Source organism: Aquarana catesbeiana, linkage group LG12 (genome assembly GCF_042186555.1).
Source record: "Aquarana catesbeiana isolate 2022-GZ linkage group LG12, ASM4218655v1, whole genome shotgun sequence".
In the NCBI taxonomy this organism is placed as follows: Eukaryota; Metazoa; Chordata; class Amphibia; order Anura; family Ranidae; genus Aquarana; species Aquarana catesbeiana.
The window spans coordinates 17,517,792-17,542,181 of record NC_133335.1 but is presented as its reverse complement, the minus strand read 5'-3'; the positions used below and the strand labels follow the sequence as shown (position 1 = coordinate 17,542,181).

General features: G+C 45.0%; 1 protein-coding gene across 1 annotated transcript in view; it reads left to right on the top strand.

The window, feature by feature from the left end:
* The window catches only part of LOC141113245 (opsin-5-like), a 69,043-nt gene that overhangs the window by 35,327 nt on the left and 9,326 nt on the right, over nt 1-24,390 (top strand). Inside the window, exons 2-5 of the mRNA XM_073606250.1 lie at nt 6,192-6,279; nt 7,885-8,047; nt 9,525-9,652; nt 15,019-15,353. Of these exons, the coding sequence (XP_073462351.1) occupies nt 6,192-6,279; nt 7,885-8,047; nt 9,525-9,652; nt 15,019-15,353 (714 nt within the window). The remainder of the gene's footprint in view (nt 1-6,191; nt 6,280-7,884; nt 8,048-9,524; nt 9,653-15,018; nt 15,354-24,390) is intronic.

Here is a 24,390-nt window from a genome sequence, read left to right as displayed (position 1 = left end):
AGCACCACTGTTTGTTAAAAAAAAAAAAACATCGCCTATGGAGATTTTTAAGGGTAAAATTTTGTCGCCATTCTGCAATTTTGATGCGTGACATGTTGGGTATCAATTTACTCAGCGTAACATTATATTTCACAATATAAAAAGAATTGGCTAACTTTACTGTTGTCTTAATTTTTTAATTCAAAAAAGTGTATTTTTTCACAAAAAAAAGTATGCTTGTAAGACCGCCGCGTAAATGCGGTGCGACAGAAAGTATTGCAACGACCACTTTAAAAAAATGTATAATGTTTGGGGGTTCTAAGTAATTTTCTAGCAAAAAAACAAAACAAAACAGTTTTTAACTTGTAAATAACAAATCTCAGAAAGAGGCTCGGTCCTTAAAGGGGTTGTTAAGGTTCGTGTTTTTTCACCTTAATGCATCCTATTAGTTAGAGACGTTATAGGCTTTCCTGAAGAGATGAGTTTTCAGGGATCGCCTGAAGGTAGCAAGAGTAGGGGATAGCCGGAGAGGTTGAGGTAGAGAGTCCCAAAACTTTTGGTAATATAGTGTATATCTGAAAATTGATTAATCCTGATGTACTGACAGCCGATCTAATTTTTTGAGACCAGAAAACACCAGGGCAATACACATACCCCCCAAATGACCCTTTTTTGGATATATAGTAAGAGGCATGATGAGTTTTTTGAAGTAGTAATTTTTTGGCAAAATTTTTTGGAAAATTAAGAAATTAATAATATTTTCTTTGCAATTTTTTTTTGTACATACTGTCACCAGTTCAGTACAGTGTCATTATATAACTGGTGTGGTGGTGATCAGGGACACTGACTGGTAACTGTATGTAAAAAAAAAAAAAAAGAGAGAGAAATAATTATAATTTATTTTTTCAATTTTTTTTCTTTCTTTTTACGATTTTTTTTTAACTCACTGTGACCAGAGCAATACAGTGTTACCGTAGTAACACTGTACTAATCTGGGGATGTGATCAGGCTTTTTTTTTTTAACACATGATTGCTTATACCAGTGAATTTCACTGTTATAAACAACCATTTTTACTAAATGAAATTGATTCCTTCAGTGTTTACTATTGTGCTTAGCTGTGATTGGCCCTGTCTGTACCATGTGATCACTGACCAAAATGACCTTTCCTTTTTTTAATCTGCAGCTCTGTAATTTACTGTATAATGCAACATGGCAACCTGGAGGCGTTCTGTACACAGATGGTATAGAGAACGTGCCTAGAAATGTCATTTCCTGCTTGTGTGATTGGCTCACTGATTCTCCCAGAAGTCTGCACTAAGATACAAGTCAGATTTTGGGCATCCCCTGCATCAATAATCCCATTTTTTGTGAGATACTCCCAAAGGCCCCTTTCACACTGGGGCAGTTTGCTAAAAATAGCGCCTGCAAACCGACCCGAAAGTGCCGCTGCTGTGTCTCCAATGTGAAAGCCCCGAGGGCTTTCACATTGGAGCGGTGCGCTGGCAGGACGGGAAAAAAAGTCCTGCTAGCAGCATCTTTGGAGCGGTGAAGGAGCGGTGTGTATACAGCTCCTTCACCGCTCCTGCCCATTGAAATCAATGGGACACCACGGCAATACCACTGGCAAAGTGCCTCTGCAGAGGCGCTTTGCAGTGGTTTTTAACCCCTTCTCGACCACTAGCGGGGGGTAAAACTGCCCCGCTAGCGGCCGAATACCGACGGTAAAGCACCGCTAACAATAGTGGCGTTTTACCGCCGCCCCCGCCCCAGTGTGAAAGGGGCCAAAGGGAAATCACATCTAAAGGGATGCAGACCCAGCATCCTTCCTAATTAGAACCCTGCAGGTGCAGCAGCTGATTGATAATTATAAAATCACTCCCATTCACATTCACTTTGCACATGGACACAGAGAAACAAACAGCTATTTCTTCAGAATAACAAAAGGTAGGAATCTGCAACAAAGTTTGTTAGAACCCCCTGCAATGTACAGAGATCACCCAGAGGGTGCTGCTTTTTTTCTCAACAGAAGTGGAGTTACTCTTTAAGTCTAAGGCAGGGGTCTCAAACTGGCGGCCCTCCAGCTGTTGAGAAACTACAAGTCCCATGAGGCATTGCAAGGCTGACAGTTACAAGCATGACTCCCACAGGCAGAGGCATGATGGGACTTGTAGTTTTGCAACAGCTGGAAGGCCGCCAGTTTTGAGACCCTTGTTCTAAGGGCAATACCTCCTCCTCTGGCAGATGTCCAGTATCTGTGTGACCATTCCTCAAAAGCCTCTTTTCTAAAGCCTGGGACACATGATGAGATTATCGGACGAATGATCGTTTGTTTTTTTTGCATGCTAGTCTCATATCGAAAATAAAGAGGTTACTAAAATTATGAAAATTCTTGTATGACAGAATAAAAATTTGGAAGTAATGTAACGTATTTGTATTGGCCAAAAACTGTACTGATTAAAGGAAAATCGTTTGTTCTGGTATCGTACAATTTTTTTTCCGTGTTTGTCCCTTTGGATAATTTCGGACGAACTGTTGTGAAAAAAGCTTGAAAGCTCTGTACTAACATTCAGATTATCATACGATCGCTTCGAAAGCGGTATTTTTCGTACGATTTTTTGATTGTATGTACTAGGCCCTAAGGATTGGCTGGCGTGTGCACACTGATATCACATACAGTCTAGGGCCAACAGCCCTGCATTGTGATTGGGGGGGGGGGGGGCACCAGTCCTCCTGTAGGGGGCTCCAGCACACAGGGGGGCCCGAACAGCAGAGGGAATCAGCCCCCCCATGTGGAAGCTGCCAGCCTCCCTGTCCCATAAAAAAAATAACAAATTGTTTAACCACTTCAGCCCCGGAAGATTTTACCCCCTTTCTGACAAGAGCACTTTTTTTTTTTTTTTTTCGGCACTGCGTCGCTTTAACTGACAATTGCGCGGCCGTGCGACGTTTTACCCAAACAAAATTGACGTCCTTTTTTCCCCCACAAATTGAGCTTACTTTTGGTGGTATGTGATCACCTCTGCGGTTTTTATTTTTTGCGCTATAAACAAAAAAAGAGCGTCAATTTTGAAAAAAATGCATTATTTTTTACTTTTTGCTGTAATAAATGTCCCCCAAAAATATATTAAAAAAACCTATTTTTTTTCTTCAGTTTAGGCCGATATGTATTCTTCTACATATTTTTGGTAAAAAAAATCGCAATAAGCGTATATTGATTGGTTTGCGCAAAAGTTATAGCATCTACAAAATAGGGAATAGATTTATGGCATTTTTATTATTAATTTTTTTTTACTAGTAATGGCAGCGATCTGGGATTTTTATCGGGACTGCGACATTATGGCGGACACGTCGGACAATTTTGACACATTTTTGGGACCACTGGCATTAATACAGCGATCAATGCTATAAAAGTGCATTGATTACTGTAAAAATGTCACTGACAGTGAAGGGGTTAACACTAGGGGGCAGTGAAGGGGTTAATTGTGTTCCCTAGTGTGTGTTCTAACTGAAGGGGGGAGGGGACTGTGCAGGGGAGATGACAGATCTCTGTTCATGCTCTGTATGAACAGACAATCTATCTGTTCTCCCCTCAGAGAACCGGGGTTCTCCGTGTGCCCCGAGCGATCGCGGGAGCCCGATGGTGATCGTGACCGCCTGGCCCTCGCAGCGGCTCGGGAGGGGGGGGGGGGCGAGATAGTGGCCACAGGGCGAAGCGACGTTACATAACATCGTTTCGCCCAGCCGTGCCATTCTGCCGCAGTACAACTGCGGTGGCTGGTCGTCAAGTGGTTAAAAAAAATAATTTTTTCAAAATTGTAAAATAAAATAATTTTAAAACATTAAAAACATAAAAAAAAGTAAAAAAAAAAAAAGATAGAATGCAAAAAATGATAAAATAAAAAACAATAAAAAAAATGGGCAAATTCACACACCTTCTCTGTTATCTTTGTGTCCGCTAAGAATGATTTTAGTACATTTTTAGTGAAAGTGTTGTTTTCATATAGAGGGGAGCCCTGCCAGGTAGGCTGTACAGGGGGTCCCCGTGATTTCTAACAGCAGCCCTGCATTGTGCATGAGGACAGAGAGGGCCCAACCTCAACCCAGAGTGTTAGAGAGAAAAGTAGAGTGAAGGATCTTGCCAGAGCAAGGAATAAGGTAACTATTTACAACTCATTCCTCTACCCATAGACCTAACAAAATCCTATATTCATTTCCATATTGCACTTCAATTATTTCTAACCTACTCCTATTATCTGAACCATCTTGAAGTGTGTAAACTTACTTTTGTGTAGATCCTCACACATTCTGTGACATGTAGTCACTATAACCTGTGAGTAGGCACTGTTGTCTCTGTGTCACACATTTCTCAGAGCCTGCCTTCTGACTTAGGGGGGTCCTGAGAGGAGGAGTTTCAGGAGGCGGAGTCAGTACAGGAAACAACTACTTGCATGCAGCAAGGTACCATGGGATATGTAGTTGTTAGATAAGGAGGAGAAGCTGCAAAGCATGCTGGGAATCCAGGATGTTGTAGAATGAAACAAGCACCAGAAAGGCAACACTCACAACATGGCAGGAGATTTCCAAGTAAGCCTCAATTGGATTGTCAATATTAAATATTGTTTTGTATTATTATTACAAGGCTGATGTTATAAAATGAAAGTGAATGTTGTGACCCGAGATCTCCTTTAGCCCTAGCAGGGCATTGGCCACTGCAAAGGTAGTAGTTTTTGTGTAACTCAGGTTCACCTTAGGGTGAGTACATTGATCATTTTCCAAATGATCCTTTAAGGTTGGAAGTAATAAAAATTAACCACTTGATCTCCGGAAGATTTACCCCCCCTTCATGACCAGGCCATTTTTTGCGATACGGCACTGCGTTATTTTAACTGACAATTGCGCGGTTGTGCGACGCTGTACCCAAATACAATTTTTGTCCTTCTTTCCCCTCACAAATAACTCGTAAGTGTCCGATCATGTACTAGGTACGTGATCTGGCACAGAGCGGCCGCCCTGCCCCAGTAAATGTACGGTGGGCGGTCGGGAAGTTGTTAAAGTACAACTAAAGGCAAAACTTTTATTTTTTAAATTTTGGATGGAGTGGAGAGAGGGATTAGAACCCCTGTCAGGCTTTTATTGCTGTCTGTGCCCCCCATTAGGGAGATTCCCACTCTCTATTTGTCCTGTTTACCATTAAAAGTAAAGGAAAATCCCAAATTTTGGGTTGTCCCCAGAAAAGTAATAGAGGGGAAATCTTCCAAAGGGGACACTAGTTCTGGTGACCTGGGGGGGCCCCAAGGAATTCCCCTAAAGGAGTTGTAAACCCTCGTGTTGCAGCCCCCGTTTTACTTACCTGAACCCGTTCTTTCTCGCCCTGGGGATGAGCACACCAGCTCTAGCCGGTGACTCATGTCCTGATTGGATAGATTGATAGCAGTGCAGCCATTGGCTCCTGCTGCTGTCAATCAAATCCAATGACGCAGGAGCCAGGGGGGCGGGGCCGAGTCCTGCTGTCTGTGTCAATAGATGCAGCAGCAGGATACGGGAGCTCGTCCGCACGAGTGCCCCCGGAGGGAGAGTGGCTCTTCAACGGGGCACTCAAGAAGAGGAGGAGCCAGGAGCGCCGCTGAGGGACCCCAGAAGAGGAGGATCAGGGCCACTCTGTGCAAAACCAACTGCACAGAGGAGGTAAGTATGACATGTTTGTTATTTAAAAAAAGAAAAACAAGGGTTTAGTAACCCTTTAATTTGCAGGAATTTCCTCTCACTTCCTGTTGTGGCTATAGGACAGAAAGTGAAGGGAAATCTCCGCAATGGGACACAGATGGTAAAAAACAAACTGACAGGGGTTATGGACCTCCCTTACGCTATCCAAAATGAAAAAAAAAAAGTTTTGCCTATACTGTAGTTCTGCATTAACTTAGATTTGCTTAACTTGTTAACCTCTTCACGCTGGCGGCAAACATTTATGAAGCCCTGTGTAAAGCACTTACCGCGCTGGTGAGCAGCGGTTACTGGAAAGCTCCCGATGCATACCAGCCATCGGGAGCTTTCTGATCATGTGACCGCTGTGACAGCCATTCACAGCAGTCACATGACCTGAATGCCCGCCTCCCAGCTTTTAGGACCCTTAAACAAGCGCAGTCCAGGGGGTTGGACAGCGCCTGCGCTTTACATCATGTTTCAATAACCATTCTATCTTTTTTATCTGCAGATGGGAAATGGCTCAAACACGTCAGAATTTCACTCTTCCATATCGAAGACCAATGACATCATCTTAGGAGTGGTCTACACCCTGTTCGGTAACTGTTCTGCTATTTAGCATTATGGATCTGAGGATGTGAGGGTTGAGGAGTAAGCGGGCGCACACCATTTTCCAATGTTTTAGGCAGTAGGCGGTAACAGTGCACCACTGAAGAAAATGGCTCGGGCATGGCAGGTCCAAGGTTTAGGACCATCAAGGCTTGCATGGGGTTCTTATGTTCTCACTGCTTTCCTTCCGCAATCCAAACAGGTAAAACTAATTAGGTTAATTGCTTCTGACTCGTCCCAGACCTCGAATGCATGAATTGTGCTGGGGGCAGACGTGCGTTTCGTTATGACTCGTTTTTCGGCCGTATACAAATCTCCGAAATGGACATAGTAACAAATGTCAATGAATCAAAAAAAAAAAAATTATAACACAATTATCGAATTAACCACTTCTGCCCCGGAAGTTTCTACCCCCCTCCATGACCAGGCCATTTTTTGCAATACGGCACTGCGCTACTTTAACTGACAATTGCGCAGTCGTGCGATCCTGTACACAAATAGCATTTATGTCCCTTTTTCCTACAAATAGAGCTTTCTCTTGGTTGCAATTTGATCACCTCTGCGGTTTTTATTTTTTGCATTAAAAACAAAAAAAGAGCAACAATGTTGAAAAAAACAAAACATTATTTTTTACTTTCTGCTATAAAACAGATCCAATAAAAAATGTAAAAAATCTAATTTTTTCATCAATTTAGGCCAATATGTATTCTGCTACATATTTTTGGTAAACAAAAATCCCAATAAGCTTGATATTGATTTCTTTGCGCAAAAGTTATAGCGTCTACGAACTATGGGATATTTTTATGACATTTTTATTTATTTCTTTTTTTACTAGTGATCGATCAGCGATGGCGATCAGCGATTTTTTTAGCGGGACTGTGACATTGCGGCCAACAAATCGGACACTAAGCCCAGGCTCACACTGACAGCGGGAATGAAATCGCGCGAGTACAGCTGAACTCGCACAATTTCTGTCAGTCCCGACTTCGGGGGGGGATTTCAAAGACATTTTGAATCTTTGGGTGGTGTCCTGCGTTTTTTTTTTTTCTTTTTCTTTATAGGGAGTTATGCGCTAATAAGTGAAATTCCTCATCGGTGTAATGTTCAAAGCTGCATCAATTCCACAAAAAACATTCCGCTCTGGTTGTCGACCTGCTTTGCTGTGCTTGGGAGTAGGCAGGTGCCATGTTCTGCCTCTGCCCACTCCCCCCCCCCCCCCAATTGACAGCTATGACATGCTGAGGAGTAGAAGTGCCCAATCACAGGTCCTTTCACATAATGTACAGTATATGGTTTGCACCGAATAGGCTTTTGTGTCATTTTGAAATGACATTGGAGTTTTATTTTTGATTTGATTTCTATTGATGTTGAGCATGAGGACAGCGTAATCTGGTGCCTTTGAGCACATGGTGGAAAAAAAGATGAAACAAAAGCTGTGAAGCTTTATTAATAGGACTTAGTTAATAAGATACGTGTCCAAGGTAACTGGTAACTCTGTTCCTCTCATTGTCTGGTGTGTGATTAGAAGAGTGGGGTTGGTCTCTGGGTGCATTGTGCAGATGGCAGTGTAATGGTTTGCGCTCTTCCCTTGGCAGGAATCTTTTCTCTGTCGGGAAACTCCATGCTACTGCTGGTGGCATATCGCAAGCGTTCTATGCTGAAGCCGGCCGAATTCTTCATCGTCAACCTGGCGATCAGTGACCTGGGTATGACGGCCACTCTCTTCCCTCTGGCTATCCCCTCGCTCTTTGCTCACAGGTAAGTGCCAGCGAAGAAATGGTCAATACCAATGTGGTGGAAGCACGTGACCACCATCTAGAGCCAGGAAAATCCCAAATAAAAGGGTTGTACTTACATTTCTTCGCTCCCAACCTTTTGACTGCCAGGAGTGAAATATCGAACTGTCCCAGGTATGGGTGAGCATGTGACTCGCTGCCCATCTCTAGGGACATATGGTTGCCCCAGTGCTGTCCAGCATAGGGGTTGGAGCTTTCTTTCCCCAGTCCTGGTGGCCAAACAAAGCTGTGCAGGAGAGACTCCCTCCCCTAGCTGCTTGGGGAGGAAGGGGGTCCTCCTTTAGTATTTTATATAATGTAATATAAAAATATCCAGCAGAGATGGTGGAAGCCCATCATAATGGGTACAGCAGGTGTGCAGCCCTAGTAACCCAATGCAGGGATATTGTCAGGTTTGGGCAACTGCACCCCATCCAGCTGTTGCAGAACTATGTTTCCTATGAGGCATTGCAAGACTGAAAGTTACAAGCAGAGGCATGATGGGAAAATTGACAGTTACAAGCATGACCAGGACACCTGATAAGGTAGTACAACCGGCCTTCCAGTACCAGGCCCGGGCCCCATCAGTTTAAAAGGAGGCCCAGGCTCCTCTCGAGCTGGAGGGCCGGTTGTACTGCCTCCTCTTGTGGCTCTCCATGCAATGCTGCCAGCTTCTCTTCCTCTCCCTCCCTTTGGCTGCGCTGCAGGGGATCGGTATTTGCACCCCCACCCCTGTGCTGTCTGGGCTCCCCTGTGTGCCTCCCTCCCACGCAGGGCTATCGGCTTCCTTCCTCCCAAATCAGTTTCGGGACGGAGAGCAGGAAGGAGGGGGGGCGTCAGTCCCTTTCTCATTCTCAAAAGTGAAACATTAGGGGTTACCCTATCGGGTTGGCTGTACGGGGCCCCATAATTTCTAAGGGCAGCCCTAAGCATGATTCCCAGAGGCGTGATAGGACATGTAGTTAGACAGCAGATGGAGGGCCGCAGTTGCCCACCCCTGGAAATTAGGAGCTCCTGCCTATGTCCACAGCAGGTGGGCAGACCTAGGAACGTAGTGCAGGGATGGTGGGAGCTCATTATAATGGCTACAGGAGGTATGCAGACCTGGGTACTCAGTGCAGAAATGGTGGGAACCCCTTATAATGGGCACAGCAGGTGTGCAGAGATGGTGGGAATCCCTCATAATGGGCACAGCAGGTGTGCAGAGATGGTGGGAATCCCTCATAATGGCTGCAGAAGGTATGCATGTCTAGGAACTCAGTGCAGTAATGGTGGGAACCCCTCATAATGGGCACAGCAGGTGTGCAGGGAAGGTGGGAAACGCTCATAATGGCCACAGGAGGTGTGCAGGATCCGAGAACTCAGCACAGGGATCTGATCGAGTACCTGAGAGATAGAAGAGCTCTTTAAATGGTTTCGAATAAAATACCGCAGAATAACCAAAGCCTCTCTCCCTGCAGGTGGCTGTTTGATAAAGTGACCTGTAAATATTACGCCTTCTGTGGGGTCTTCTTTGGCCTTTGCAGCCTGACTAATCTGACAGTTCTGAGCTCTGTCTGCTGTATGAAAGTCTGCTATCCGGCATACGGTGAGTTTAATTGTATTCTTCTGAATGTCCTATCCACACCACACACCAAAATCAAAAAGGTAAAGATGTGAGCTTATTAGCCTTTAGTTATGGGTCCATCGTTCAGAATTAGGCACCAGGTTTATCTTCCCCTCTGTGAGGGGAAAAAAACCAACCTGTGAAAAATGAAATCCAGGCCACAAGCCAAAAGAGAGGTGTTAGTGATGTTCAGGAAATTGTGCCTAAATGAGAAAGCTCAGCTTACCCCAAATTTGGGTTTTGATAGGACTAGGGGTTCAGGTCACGTTATTGTGTTCCTGCAGCTTCCTTGCATTTTTAAATCTCAAAGGTGTCTATAGTGGGTAGGGTTGGGTATACCGAGCCTGCATAAGCACATGGCTTCCCAGAATCACAGATTTCCAACCATAAGTTGATTTTAAGTCCTTGAATGAACTAGTGCTCTGCAGGAATGCTTGTACGCAGCACGGAATCCCTGGGCATTTTGGCATTTCAAGATGACCATACTTTTCAACAGCAGCTATACTAATGTGTTTTTGTTAGTTTTAAATAATGAATTATACTTTAACTTGCTAGTTGTTTTTCCTGGTGCCTCCATGGCAGCATACATGTGATAGAGCTCTTTAATTTATGCCCTTTAATTTATGCTGTTCACTAGTCCTGAAGGCGTAGTAGAGGCGGAGCTCTATCACATATATGCTGCCATGGATTGGCACCAGGAAAGGAAAATTACGGTAAGTATTATACAACTTTTCCGTTTTTTGCAGGGTTGTAGAAGTATGGTCAGCGTTCCCTGTGGAGAGAGTAATGCGGAGCATTGACAAAGCTTACTTCCTACTTTTATCATTTCCCTCTCAGCCTTTTTAGATTTTGTAAGACTTCAGAAAGAGAGAGACTTGCGAGCAGCCAGGGTATTGATTCTTGACCTCAAATTGTCCGCAGGTCAGGAAAGTCTGGGCTGTCATATCAGTTCAGCATGTTTTTGTTTAGTAGGTACAAGAAACTGGAACTTACCCAACAGTCCCCTCAATATATAAAAAAAAAAAAAAACAGAAGATTGCAGGTTGCTTCATGCCTAGCTGCAGTCCAGAACTTATGATGATCGGAGTCAGACTCCTTTACACCAACACACTGGGGCTGATTTACTAAAGACAAAGGTCAGCTGCTTCAGAGCTTAGTAAATAAGGGGAAACTCTGCTGACTTCCATCATCCAATCATGTGCCAGAAAAAAATGCAGTTTTTTTTTGTTTTTTTTCCCCTTGTATGTGATTGGGTATTCTTTGCAAGGTGAAGATTCATATAAAGGGGTTGTAAAGACTCAAGGGGGTTATTTACGAAAGGCAAATCCACTTTGCACTACAAGTGCACTTGGAAGTGCAGTCGCTGTAAATCTGAGGGGTAGATCTGAAATGAGGGGAAGCTCTGCTGATTTTATCATCCAATCATGTACAAGCAAAAATGCTGTTTTCTATTTTCCTTGCATGTCCGTCTCGGATCTACAGTGACTGCACTTGAAAGTGCACTTGTAGTGCAAGTGCATTTGCCTTTAGTAAACAACCCCCAAGGTTTTTACCTTCATGCATTCTATGCATGGAGGTAAAAAACCTTGTGTGTGCAACAGCTCCCTCCCCCCCCAATGCTTACCTGAGCCCCCTCTCAATCCAGCGCTGTGCACGAGAGGCTCGGCTCTCCCAGGTCTCTTCCTCCTCATTGGCTTAGACAGCAGCAGGAGCCATTGGCTCCCACTACTGTCAATCACAGCCAGAGACCCAATGAGGAGCGAGTGGGGGGAGGGCTGAGCAGCGCTGTGTGTGTGAATGGACACACAGAGCAGCGGCTCGGGAGTGAGCCTGTTCAGGTGCCCGTAGCTAGCTGCTTGCTATGAGGCATTTGGCAAGACGGAGGGGCCAGGAGCATCGGTGGGGGACCCGAGAAGAGGAGACGGGGCTGCTCTGTGCCAAACCAACTGCACAGAGCAGGTAAGTTTGTTATTTAAAAAAAAAAATCTGCCTTTAACCGCTTCAGCCCCGAAAGATTTTACCCCCTTCCTGACTAGAGCACTTTTTGCAATTCGGCACTGAGCCGCTTTATTTGACAATTGCACGGTCGTGCGGCGTTGCACCCAAACAAAATTGACGTCCTTTTTTCCCCACAAATAGAGCTTTCTCTTTGTGGTATTTGATCACCTCCTGCGGTTTTTATTTTTTGCGCTATAAACAAAAAAGAGCAACAATTTTGAAAAAAAAAAACAATTTTTTCACTTTTTGCTATAATAAATATCCCCCAAAAATATAAAAAAAAACATTTTTTTCCTCAGTTTAGGCCGATGTGTATTCTTCTACATATTTGTGGTAACAAAAACCGCAATAAGCATATATTGATTGCTTTGCGAAAAAGTTATAGCGTCTACAAAATAGGGGATAGTTTTATAGCATTTTTATTATTATTTTTTTTTATTATTAGTAATGGCGGCGATCTGCAATTTTTATAATGACTGCGACATTATGGTGGACACATCGGACACCTTTGACACTATTTTGGGACCATTCACATTTATACAGCGATCAGTGCTAAAAAAATGCACTGATTACTGTGTAAATGACACTGGCAGGGAAGGGGTTAAACACTAGGGGAAGATCAAGGGGTTAGGTGTGTCTTAGGGAGTGATTCTAACTGTAGGGGGGGATGGGCTTCAACTCACATGACAGCGATTACTGCTCCCGATGATAGGGAGCGGTGATCTCTGTCATGACACAATCCAGAATGGGGAAATGCCTTGTTTACATAGACATCTCCCCGTTCTGCGGCTCCGTGACACGATCGCCGGGACGCTGGCGGACATCGAGTCCGCGGATCCCGCGGGCACGGTCACGCTGTATGCGGCGGGCACGCCAATTAAAGGGGATGTACGGGTACGCCCATTTGCCCACCGCTGCCATTGTGCCGACGTATATCGGCGTGCAGCGGTCGGCAGTTTGTTAAAGAGACATTTAGGCCTCATGTACACTGCTGCTGGTAAACGGACGTTTAGGAGCAGTTGGGCGTTTTTTTTCAGCTGCCCCTGAACTCTCCTCTATGTTATCTTATCAGTACATGTACACAGGGTCGTTTATAGTGGTTTCTAGGCAGTTGGGTTTAGAGGTATTTTTTGGAATGCAAAATAATGCATTCAGGACAGATGTTCAGAGGCATTTGAAACGCCAAATGCCTGTAACAGCTTGTAAACGCGGTAACTCGTGTTTAGCCACGTTTCGTTTACAGGTGTTTTTCAGTTTTGGCTATTTGAAAAAAAAAAAATATATTTATATATATATATATAAAAACACTTCTAAAAGCAAACGCGGCAAAACGCTGCTAAACACGGCATGTAAATGCGGCAAAACGGATGTTTTAAACGTGGGTTACTATCTGTCAAGTTAAATCGTTCAGGAGAGGTTGTAAAAATGTCCCGTGTACATGAAGCCCTAAAGGTTCATTTTTTTTTTTTTAAATATCAAACATGTTATACTTACCTGCTCTGTAATGCTTTTGCACAGAGCAGCCCTGACCCTCCTCTTTTCAGGTCCCCCCCGCCGGCGCTCCTGGCCCCTCCACTTCAGCCAGTGCCCCCCAATAGCAAGCCGCTTGCTCTGGGGGCACTGGTGCCTGCTTGTTCCATCATAAGACATACAGAGCCGTGGTTAGGCCCCACCCCCCTGCTGTCTCCTCATTGGCTCACTGGCTGAGAGGAGAGAGAGGGGGCGGGGCCTAGCCGTGTCTGAATGGACACACAGAGCTGCAGCTTGGCTCGGGTGATGCCTCCTGGGGGGCAGGAGGCATCAGGGACCAGCAGCACTGAAGAGGGACCCGAGAAGAGGAGGATCTGGGCTGCTCTGTACAAAACCATTACACAGAGCAAGGTAAGTATGACATGTTTGTTATTTTGAAATGCAAAAAAATTGACTTTAGTATCACTTTAATTTACTAAGCTCTGGAGTGATTGCAAATGCAAAGTGCAGTCTATTTCTATTTGCCTTTAGTAAATCAACCCCATAGTAGAGGAAATGATTCTACACATTTTAGCTGAATGGACAATGCAGATTATCCTGCTATCTTGTAATTTTTCTTGCAAAGTTTGATATCCTTTTCCTTCTGCCTGGACTGTACTTATTAAGGCATGTAAAGCAGTACTTTTCATAACCCCATCTTCCTTTTACATCCACTTTGGTAGGTTTAATGCTTGTATGTGTTAGGTTCAGTGGACCCAGGCTTTTCATATCAGATAAGGTCAGCTTTAGACATGTGCACTGACAAAAAATGTGTTCGTTTTAGTTTTCATTCTTTTTTTTTGCTTTTTTTTCGGAAATTCGAAAATGTGGATTTTCAAATTTCCGAAATTTCGAATTTTCGAATTTCCGAATTTTCAAATATCCGATTTTTTCTGAATTTCCAAAATTTCAATTTTCCAATTTCCGAATTTTCGGAATTCGAAAATTCTGATATTCAAAAATTCGAAAATCTGAAAAAAAGAAAGAAAATCAGTAAAATTCCAAATAACTAACTAATAATAACTAACTATTAAATTATAGGTCTTGGAATTTCCTTTCAAATTTGGCTGTTTGTGAACGTAACGAATACAAATTTATCTGAAGCTACGAATTATCCGAAATAACGAATGCTGCATCTAAACAAATGGAATGGAACAAATTAATAATAAATAATAAAAATAAAAAGGTTTTATTATTATTATTATTGTTATTTATTATTATTAGATTGTTACGTTCCATTTGTTTAGATACGGCACTCGTTATTTCAGATAATTCGCAACTTCGGATAAATTCGTATTCGTTACGTTCACTAACAGCCAAATTTGAAAGGAAATTCCAATACCTATAATTTAATATTTATTATTAGTTATTATTTCAGATTTTCAGGTTTTCGAATTTTCAGATTTTCATTCTTATTTTTGGATTTTCAGATGAGCAAATTTTTGAATTTTCTAATTTAGAATTTCTGAAATTTTGAATTTTCCAATTTCAGAAATTTGGAATTTCCAAAATTCTGAATTTCCGAAACTTAGAATTTTCGGAAATTTGAAAATTCGGAAATTCGAAATTCGGAAAAACGAAATTCAGAAATTTGAAATTCAGAAATTCGAAATTTCGGAAATTGAAAAATTTGGAAATTCTGAAGTTTTGGAATTAATGGATTTGTCAAAATTCATTAAAAAATGAAATTGGAACGAAACTAATTGCACATGTCTACTATGCTTCAATTCCTCCATATAGTCAGTGTTCACCAATGTCCCATTCAGACCAGGCTTAAGAAAGCGTAACTGAGTCTAAATTGTGGAGTTTCTGTTTATGGCTGACCTATAACTGTTTTGCAGGAAATAAATTTTCTTCTACCCACTCACGGGTTTTGCTGCTCTGCGTCTGGGTGTATGCATTTGTATTCGCCACGGCCCCATTGGCAGAGTGGGGGAGTTACGGGCCGGAGCCCTACGGTACCGCCTGCTGTATAGACTGGAAGGCCTCCAACCGGGAGCACCGAGCCATGTCCTATGTGGTGTCCCTGTTCGTCTTATGCTATATCCTACCCTGCACACTGATCCTCATCTCCTACACCCTCATCCTGCTCACTGTGAAAGGGGCGAGGAGAGCCGTGAAACAGCACCTGTCACCACAGAACAAAGGGAGCAACGTCCACAGCCTCATCATAAAGGTGAGATTCCCTGGGACACAAACATCTGGGGCAAGGGCGTTGCTAGGTCTACAAAAGATCTGGGGCTAGAACCCATAGCAGCAAAGTAAAGAAAGTCATACACTTGGGCGGGCATACACATGTACAGTATATAATAAACATGTGTGGTGTGTGTGTATATATATAATATTGTTACATATCTGAGTGTGGATTCCATGGTTTGTTATTATTAATTGATTGGGTCCCCCGAGCCCCCCTCATTACATCAGGTGCCCCCAGGTGTCCCTTCATACTAGTCCTCAGGTGTCCTTGCTGGGTGCTGTGTTCTGCCCACATCCTAGTCCTCTGGTCTCCTTGATGGGTAGAGCACAGCACTCTGCAGGGAGACCAGCAGACTAGGATGTGGGCAGAACAGAGCACCCAGCAGGGAGACCAGAGGATTAGGATGTGGGCAGAACACAGCACCCAGCAGGGAGACCAGAGGATTAGGATGTGGGCAGAACACAGCACCCAGCAGGGAGACCAGAGGATTAGGATGTGGCAGAACACAGCACTCTGCAGGGAGACCAGAGGATTAGGATGTGGGCAGAACACGGCACCCAGCAGGGAGACCAGGGGATTAGGATGTGGGCAGAACACAGCATTCTTCAGGGAGACCAGAGGTTTAGGATGTGGGCAGAACACAGCACTACCGGGAGATTATAGCCAGCAGGGACACCAGAGGATTAGGATGTTGGCAGAACACAGCACCCAGCAGGGAGACCAGAGGATTAGGATGTTGGCAGAACACAGCATCCAGCAGGGAGAACAGAGGATTAGGATGTTGGCAGAACACAGCACTCTACAGGGTGACCAGAGGATTAGGATGTGGGCAGAACACAGCACTCTGTTGAGAGACCAGAGGATTAGGATGTGGGCAGAACACAGCACCCAGCAGGGAGGGAGACCAGAGGATTAAGATGTGGGCAGAACACAGCACTCTACAAGGAGACTAGAGGATTAGGATGTGGGCAGAACACAGCACTCTACAGGGAGACCAGAGGATTAGGATGTGGGCAGAACACAGCACTCTACAAGGAGACCAGAGGATTAGGATGTGGGCAGAACACAGCACTCTACAAGGAGACCAAAGGATTAGGATGTGGGCAGAACACAACACTTTACAAGGAGACCAGAGGATTAGGATGTGGGCAGAAAACAGCATTCTACATGGAGACCAGAGGATTAGGATGTGGGCAGAACACAGCACTCTACCGGGAGATCAGAGGATTAGGATGTGGGCAGAACACAGCACTCTGCTGAGAGACCAGAGGATTAGGATGTGGGCAGAACACAGCACTCTACAAGGAGACCAGAGGATTAGGATGTGGACAGAACACAGCACTTTGCTGAGAGACCAGAGGATTAGAATGTGGGCAGAACACAGCACCCAGCAGGGAGACCAGAGGATTAGGATGTGGGCAGAACACAGCACTCTGCTGAGAGACCAGAGGATTAGGATGTGGGCAGAACACAGCACCCGCTGAGAGACCAGAGGTTTAGGATGTGGGCAGAACACAGCACTCTGCTGAGAGACCAGAGGATTAGGATGTGGGCAGAACACAGCACTCTGCAGAGAGACCAGAGGATTAGGATGTGGGCAGAACACAGCACTCTGCAGAGAGACCAGAGGATTAGGATGTGGGCAGAACACAGCACCCAGCAGGGAGACCAGAGGATTAGGATGTGGGCAGAACACAGCACCCAGCAGGGAGACCAGAGGATTAGGATGTGGGCAGAACACAGCACTCTACAGGGAGACCAGAGAATTAGGATGTGGGCAGAACACAGCACTCTACAGGGAGACCAGAGGATTAGGATGTGGGCAGAACACAGCACTCTGTTGAGAGACCAGAGGATTAGGATGTGGGCAGAACACAGCACCCAGCTGGGAGACCAGAGGATTAGGATGTGGGCAGAACACAGCACCCAGCTGGGAGACCAGAGGATTAAGATGCGGGCAGAACACAGCACTCTACAAGGAGACCAAAGGATTAGGATGTGGGCAGAACACAACACTCTACAAGGAGACCAGAGGATTAGGATGTGGGCAGAAAACAGCATTCTACATGGAGACCAGAGGATTAGGATGTGGGCAGAACACAACACTCTATCGGGAGATCAGAGGATTAGGATGTGGGCAGAACACAGCACCCAGCAGGGAGACCAGAGGATTAGGATGTGGGCAGAACACGGCACTCTACAAGGAGACCAGAGGATTAGGATGTGGACAGAACACAGCACTTTGCTGAGAGACCAGAGGATTAGAATGTGGGCAGAACACAGCACCCAGCAGGGAGACCAGAGGATTAGGATGTGGGCAGAACACAGCACTCTGCTGAGAGACCAGAGGATTAGGATGTGGGCAGAACACAGCACCCGCTGAGAGACCAGAGGATTAGGATGTGGGCAGAACACAGCACTCTGCTGAGAGACCAGAGGATTAGGATGTGGGCAGGACACAGCACCCAGCAGGGAGACCAGAGGATTAGGATGTGGGCAGAACACAGCACTCTGCAGAGAGACCAGAGGATTAGGATGTGGGCAGAACACAGCACCCAGCAGGGAGACCAGAGGATTAGGATGTGGGCAGAACACAGCACTCTACAGGGAGACCAGAGAATTAGGATGTGGGCAGAACACAACACTCTACAGGGAGACCAGAGGATTAGGATGTGGGCAGAACACAGCACTCTGTTGAGAGACCAGAGGATTAGGATGTGGGCAGAACACAGCACCCAGCTGGGAGACCAGAGGATTAAGATGCGGGCAGAACACAGCACTCTACAAGGAGACCAGAGGATTAGGATGTGGGCAGAACATAGCACTCTACAAGGAGACCAGAGGATTAGGATGTGGGCAGAACACAGCATTCTACATGGAGACCAGAGGATTAGGATGTGGGCAGAACACAGCACTCTGCTGAGAGACCAGAGGATTAGGATGTGGGCAGAACACAGCACCCAGCAGGGAGACCAGAGGATTAGGGTGTGGGCAGAACACAGCACTCTACAAGGAGACCAGAGGATTAGGATGTGGGCAGAACACAGCACTCTACAAGGAGACCAGAGGATTAGGATGTGGGCAGAACACAGCACTCTACAAGGAGACCAAAGGATTAGGATGTGGGCAGAACACAGCACTCTACAAGGAGACCAGAGGATTAGGATGTGGGCAGAACACGGCATTCTACATGGAGACCAGAGGATTAGGATGTGGGCAGAACACAGCACTCTGCTGAGAGACCAGAGGATTAGGATGTGGGCAGAACACAGCACCCGTTGAGAGACCAGAGGATTAGGATGTGGGCAGAACACAGCACCCAGCAGGGAGACCAGAGGATTAGGATGTGGGCAGAACACAGCACTCTACAAGGAGACCAGAGGATTAGGATGTGGGCAGAACACAACACTCTACAAGGAGACCAGAGGATTAGGATGTGGGCAGAACACAGCACTCTACAGGGTGACCAGAGGATTAGGATGTGGGCAGAACACAGCACCTAGTTATTCCCTAGTCTATTGCCAATCATGGTGGAGTGTGATTTCATTTTGCAGATATACCACACATTAGTAAATTCTGCATTCAGCTATTTCACCATATCTACCCCTGCTATAAACACAGACAATACAGAGTGCACCTTTTCTGCCTGCCATCTGACACCTCTGTTACTTCAGTGTTTACACCCTTGTAAAAGATGATTGGGGGGGGGGGGGGGCTGACTGTTCACTTTGCATGAAAAGAGACAGCTTTTAGAAGTCAGGCACGGAGGGCTCAGGGTCCAGAGCAACAGTAATGAGAGGAGAGGATGAGAGTCATACAGAATCCGAATCCGAAGGTGGTGAGAGTCAAAGTACAGGGAGCACCAGAAACACAAGGGGCTTCTACAACAATGCTTGGAGAAGAATTACGATCACTCACTGATCCTCAATAATCAGTTATTGACCACGCATCACTTCCCTGCAGTCCCACTTTGACACACTGAGCTGTGTTGGCTCTCTGCCACCCCCTGCAGGCTGGAGGGAGAAGAGCACACACTCTCCTCTCCAGCTATCTTACCACACTCAAGATGACAGGTGGCAAAACTAGACTCGGGGCTATGGGCACCAGATTCGGGGCTCCAGCCTCAATATCTACCTGCTAGTGACGCCTATGACCTGGGGTGTTATTTACTTTATATACATGTAAAATAATTCTGCAAAGCTCTTCAAGTTACGATGATTTCATCCCAGGGGAGTAGAAACAGACGTAGACATAATGGGGTTGGTTTACTAAAGGCAAATAGACTGTGCACTTTGCAGTTGCTCCAGAGCTTAGTAAATGAGCAGAACCCCTGCCCACTTCCATCATCCAATCATGTGCAAGCAAAATTTATGTTTTTTTTATTTTCCTTACACGTGATTGGGTACTCTTGGCAAAGTGAAGCCTTACCTCAGTTACTAAGCTCTGGAGCAACTGCACTTTGGAAAGTGCACAGTCTATTTGCCTTTAGTAAAACAACCCCAATGGATTAAGTGAAGGCTGCAGCTGGGCATGTAAAATGTCACAGATTATCCACGTGACCTCTGGAAGATTTACTCCCCCCTTCTTCATGACCAAGCCATTTTTTTTCGATCCGGCACTGCGTTTCTTTAACTGACAGTTGCGCGGTCGTACAACGCTGTAGCCAAATAAATTTGATGTCATTTTTTTCCCCACACAAATAGAGCTTTCTTTTGATGGTATTTGATCACCTCTGCATTTTTTATTTTTTGCGCTGTAAACAAAAATAGGCCGACAATTTTGAGAAAAAAAAAACAATATTTTTTACTTTCTGCTATAAAACATATCCAATAAAAAAATAAAACAAAATCAAATTTCTTCATAAATTTAGGGCAATGGGGTTGATTTACTAAAGTCAAAAGGACTGTGCGCTTTTCAAAGTGCAGTTGCTCCAGAGCTTAGTAAATGAGGTAAAGATGCACTTTGCAAAGACTACCCAATTATATGTAAGGAAAATAAAAAAAAATCGCCATTTTTGCTTGCACATGATTGGTCTTCACCAGAGCTCCTGATGGTGGGGGGATGGGCTTCGCCAGGTTGTGGTGCTCAGGATTGCCCCAGCAGGTAGAGAGCAAGCAGGAGGTAGGTAGTGGATAAAGCAGATTAGGAACAAGGAGAAGCATAGTCAATGTACAAGCCAAGGGTCAGTACCGAGTAGCATCTGGAGGGGATCAGACAGAAGAGTAGTCGAGGAATGTGCCAAGGGTCAGTAATGAATGGTAGTGAATATATACGAACAGCAGCAGGAGTGACAAGGGCGAGCTATTGGCCTGGAGAGAGCACAATAATCTGGTAAACAGGAAGTGCAAAGGCATGGCTTAAATAGGAATTTCATGGGAGGAACAAAGAGTTCAAGGTTCACAAGAAATGAGGGACAATGCAAGATTATCTGAGGGACTGTCCAGGGAGCTGTCCAGGTGGCTCAGCATGAAGAGACATAGCCAGATACAGCAGAGGTTGCAAGTTCAGACTTGGGTCCTGACAGTGAGATACATTAGTCTTAAATGTCCAGAAGTTACCTCCGCATTAATGTGGGGCACAATTCCTCCCAGTGACACCAACAATGGAGCCCCATGACACCAATGATGGGGCACAATTCCTCCCAGTGACACCAACAATGGAGCCCAATGACACCAATGATGGGGCACAATTCCGCCCAATGACACCAATGATGGGGCACAATTCCTCCCAGTGACACCAACAATGGGGCCCAATGACACCAATGATGGGGCACAATTCCGCCCAATGACACCAATGATGGGGCACAATTCCTCCCAGTGACACCAACAATGGGGCCCAATGCCGGGGCACAATTCCTCCCAGTGACACCAACAATGGAGCCCAATGGCACCAATGATGGGGCACAATTCGTCCCAGTGACACCAACAATGGGGCCCAATGACGGGGCACAATTCCTCCCAGTGACACCAACAATGGAGCCCAGTGACACCAATGATGGGGCACAATTCCTCCCAATGACACCATTGATGGGGCATTATTTAGTCCCACTGATGCTGAGTAATTTTCTACTCCCAATAGCCACAGTCCGGCCCCCTAAAGTCTGAAGGACAGTAAAATGGCCCTTTGTTTAGAAAGTTTGGAGACCCCTGCTCTATTATAATCCTGTAACAGTGTGCAGACTGCTGGTAGTAATTATCCGGGCCTCGTTCCGGTGCATTGCGCTAAAATTGATTTCCCTTTCTGTAGTTTACTACACTAATCAAAATGCAGAGTTCATACCATGGTACTCCGCCCCCCATATCAGCGTTGTATTCTAGAAAAAATAAATTGGCGGCTTTACACGTGCTAAGTGGTTTATCTGTTTCTTCTTTCCTATCCGACGCATTCGTAGCGGAATAAAAAAAAAAAAGGACCCTTTCATGTCTATTTATGAAATCCACGCTGGGGATTCAATAGCGGGAACTGCCTTTGTACAACTGTTTGGTGTGATACGGCCCTCTCATTAAATTTACAGCATTTCAGCAAAAGATAATTCGAAAAGACAAACTATCTGAGTTTTGCAATTTTCGCCGCCACAACAAAACAATTTAATTTAATTTGTTTGCAGTGAGCAGTCGGCTGTGTCTGTTGTGTTTCCACAAATTACATTTTATTTTAATGTTCTTCCTCCTATTTAAAGTTGCACATCCACCTGAAATTGACGGCTCGGATCTCTGTGTGTTCCAGCAGTTTTCCATCACCCATACGTTTGTTATAATACCGAGCGATGGTTTGGAGAGATTTATATCTTCTATGGACTTCCCCGTTATGGCCTTACCTGTCCTATAATGGAGCATTGATTTCCCATCACTTTCTGCTCCACAGACACAACTGGAAGCAAGAGGTTTTGTTTTAACCACTTGCAGACCCTCCGCAATGTACTGCGGATAGGCGGCCCATACAGGCATACCCGTAGGTTGATGCCTGCTTCTGGGTTTAGGACGCCCTCCCACAGGGACACCCGATTGTTCACAGCTGGAGCCTGTCGGCAAGTCCTGGCCAATGATTTACGCCTGGGACCCGCTGATCGGCTGTATCCAATCACCGCCCAGAGCTCTGCGTTGACAATCAACAGATAGCTCTCTATAGAAAAAAACGATCTCTCTGTTTCTCATCCCTGCAAAGCAAGGATGAGAAACTTAGGGATCTATTAGTAAAAGCAGCACACTGTACACATAGTTAGGCTCACATTTAACCCCTTCCAAGCCAGTGTCATTAGTACAGTGACAGTGTAAAGGTATTAGCACTGATCTCTATATTAGTGTCACTGGAGATGTCAGTGGCAGTCAGTCAGCCCCCCCCCCAGTTAGTGTCAGATTGTCCGACGCGCTATCTCAGTCCCATTAGAAGTTTCAGAATCACTGCCATTAGTAATATACAGAAAAACTTTGGATTGCGAGCATAATTAGTTCCAGAAGCATGCTTGTAATCCAAAGCACTTGTATATCAAAGCGAATTTCTCCATAAGAAATAATGGAAACTCAAATGATTCGTTGCACAGCCATTTATTCATAAGTTCTTCAGTTTTAGTCCATATAAAAAGATTATAGCAATGTGACCAGGTTGTGTAACCATAAAATATCCATCCACAAATGGAAGCCTCCACAAGGAGATTAGAAGCAAAATCCAACAGGAGCTACAGAGTATAAAAGAGAAGAGAGGCGCCTCTAAGTGTAGCAATATGCTGCTAAATGTTGTAGCTTCAATAAATGTAACCATATTGCTACACTTAGAGGCGCCTCTCTTCTCTTTTATACTCAGTTGTGACATGACGCTACTTGTATATCAAGACATTGCTTGTATATCGAGTAAAAATGCATTAAAACATTTTGCTTGTCTTGCAAAACACTCTCAAACCAAGTTACTCTCAAACCAAGGTTTTATTGTAAAAATATATATAAATAAAAATTCCAGTAACCAGATAGCAAGGATAACTTGCCACAAATTTGTGGCAGTGTTCAATTGTAAGCAGGGGCGGCCCATCGATTAAGGTCACACGGGCGCTGCCCCCTCTATCCACGCCACCCTCTATATGGTTAATGGATATCCATGGCCACCCCCTATTCATGCGTCCAGCCCCTTTCAGAATGCCGGGCACATAAGTTACAGCGGCGGGGGGGGGGGGGTTTGAAGCACCTGATTGAAGCCATAGGCTCTAATAGGCTTCAAAATAGGGGGGACTTGGAGAGCAGAGCATTACGCTCGGAGCCCACCCAGGTGTGTTAGAAAAGCAAATTAATATTCGCTTTTCCAACACTGAATCACCTCTCCGCCAATCAAGAAGTGCGGGTCTGGTACCCGTGTCCCGATTGGCTGAAAGGTCAGGTGATCCTATTGGACGCCTAGGAGGAGGGGGATGCAAGGCGGAAGGCTCCATGATCCACAGCAGGAGGAAGAAAGCCACCGAACACGCTGCCCATCCGCTTCCTAGATGGGGTGAGGGGCTTTGATGTCCCGGCTGTCCTCCCGGAAGGGTGGGGGGGCTGTTTGCCGCTCCCCCAAAAGAAAAAAACACCAGCTGCCACTGATTGTAAGTCTGTTAACTTGCTGCACATTTTCACTGGCAAGTTGTACACTTGCAGAGCACCTGAAGCACGAGTTCTAGTTGACACTTTTCCAATGTGTAGCAAATTTGCGTGGCAAGTCTCTCTAACGAGAGCAAAGTTGCAGCGGCGAGTCTACAGCAAGAGCTCAGCAAGTCTACAGCATGAAAATTCAGCCACAGTGACCCCTGTGTTGGGATGACTATTGCACAACATAACTGAACCAGAACTTGCAGCAGACTTGCAGTTGGCCAAAAAAAAGTTGATCTGGGGTCATGCAATGCGGACTTGCTGTAATTGTGCAACAAACTTGTGAAGCCCGGCAAGTCTAGCAATAACTTAGCAAGTAATTTTTACACTTACAGCACAACTGGATATATATCCCATAGTCTGTAGATGCTATAACTTTCACGCAAACCAATCAATATACGCTT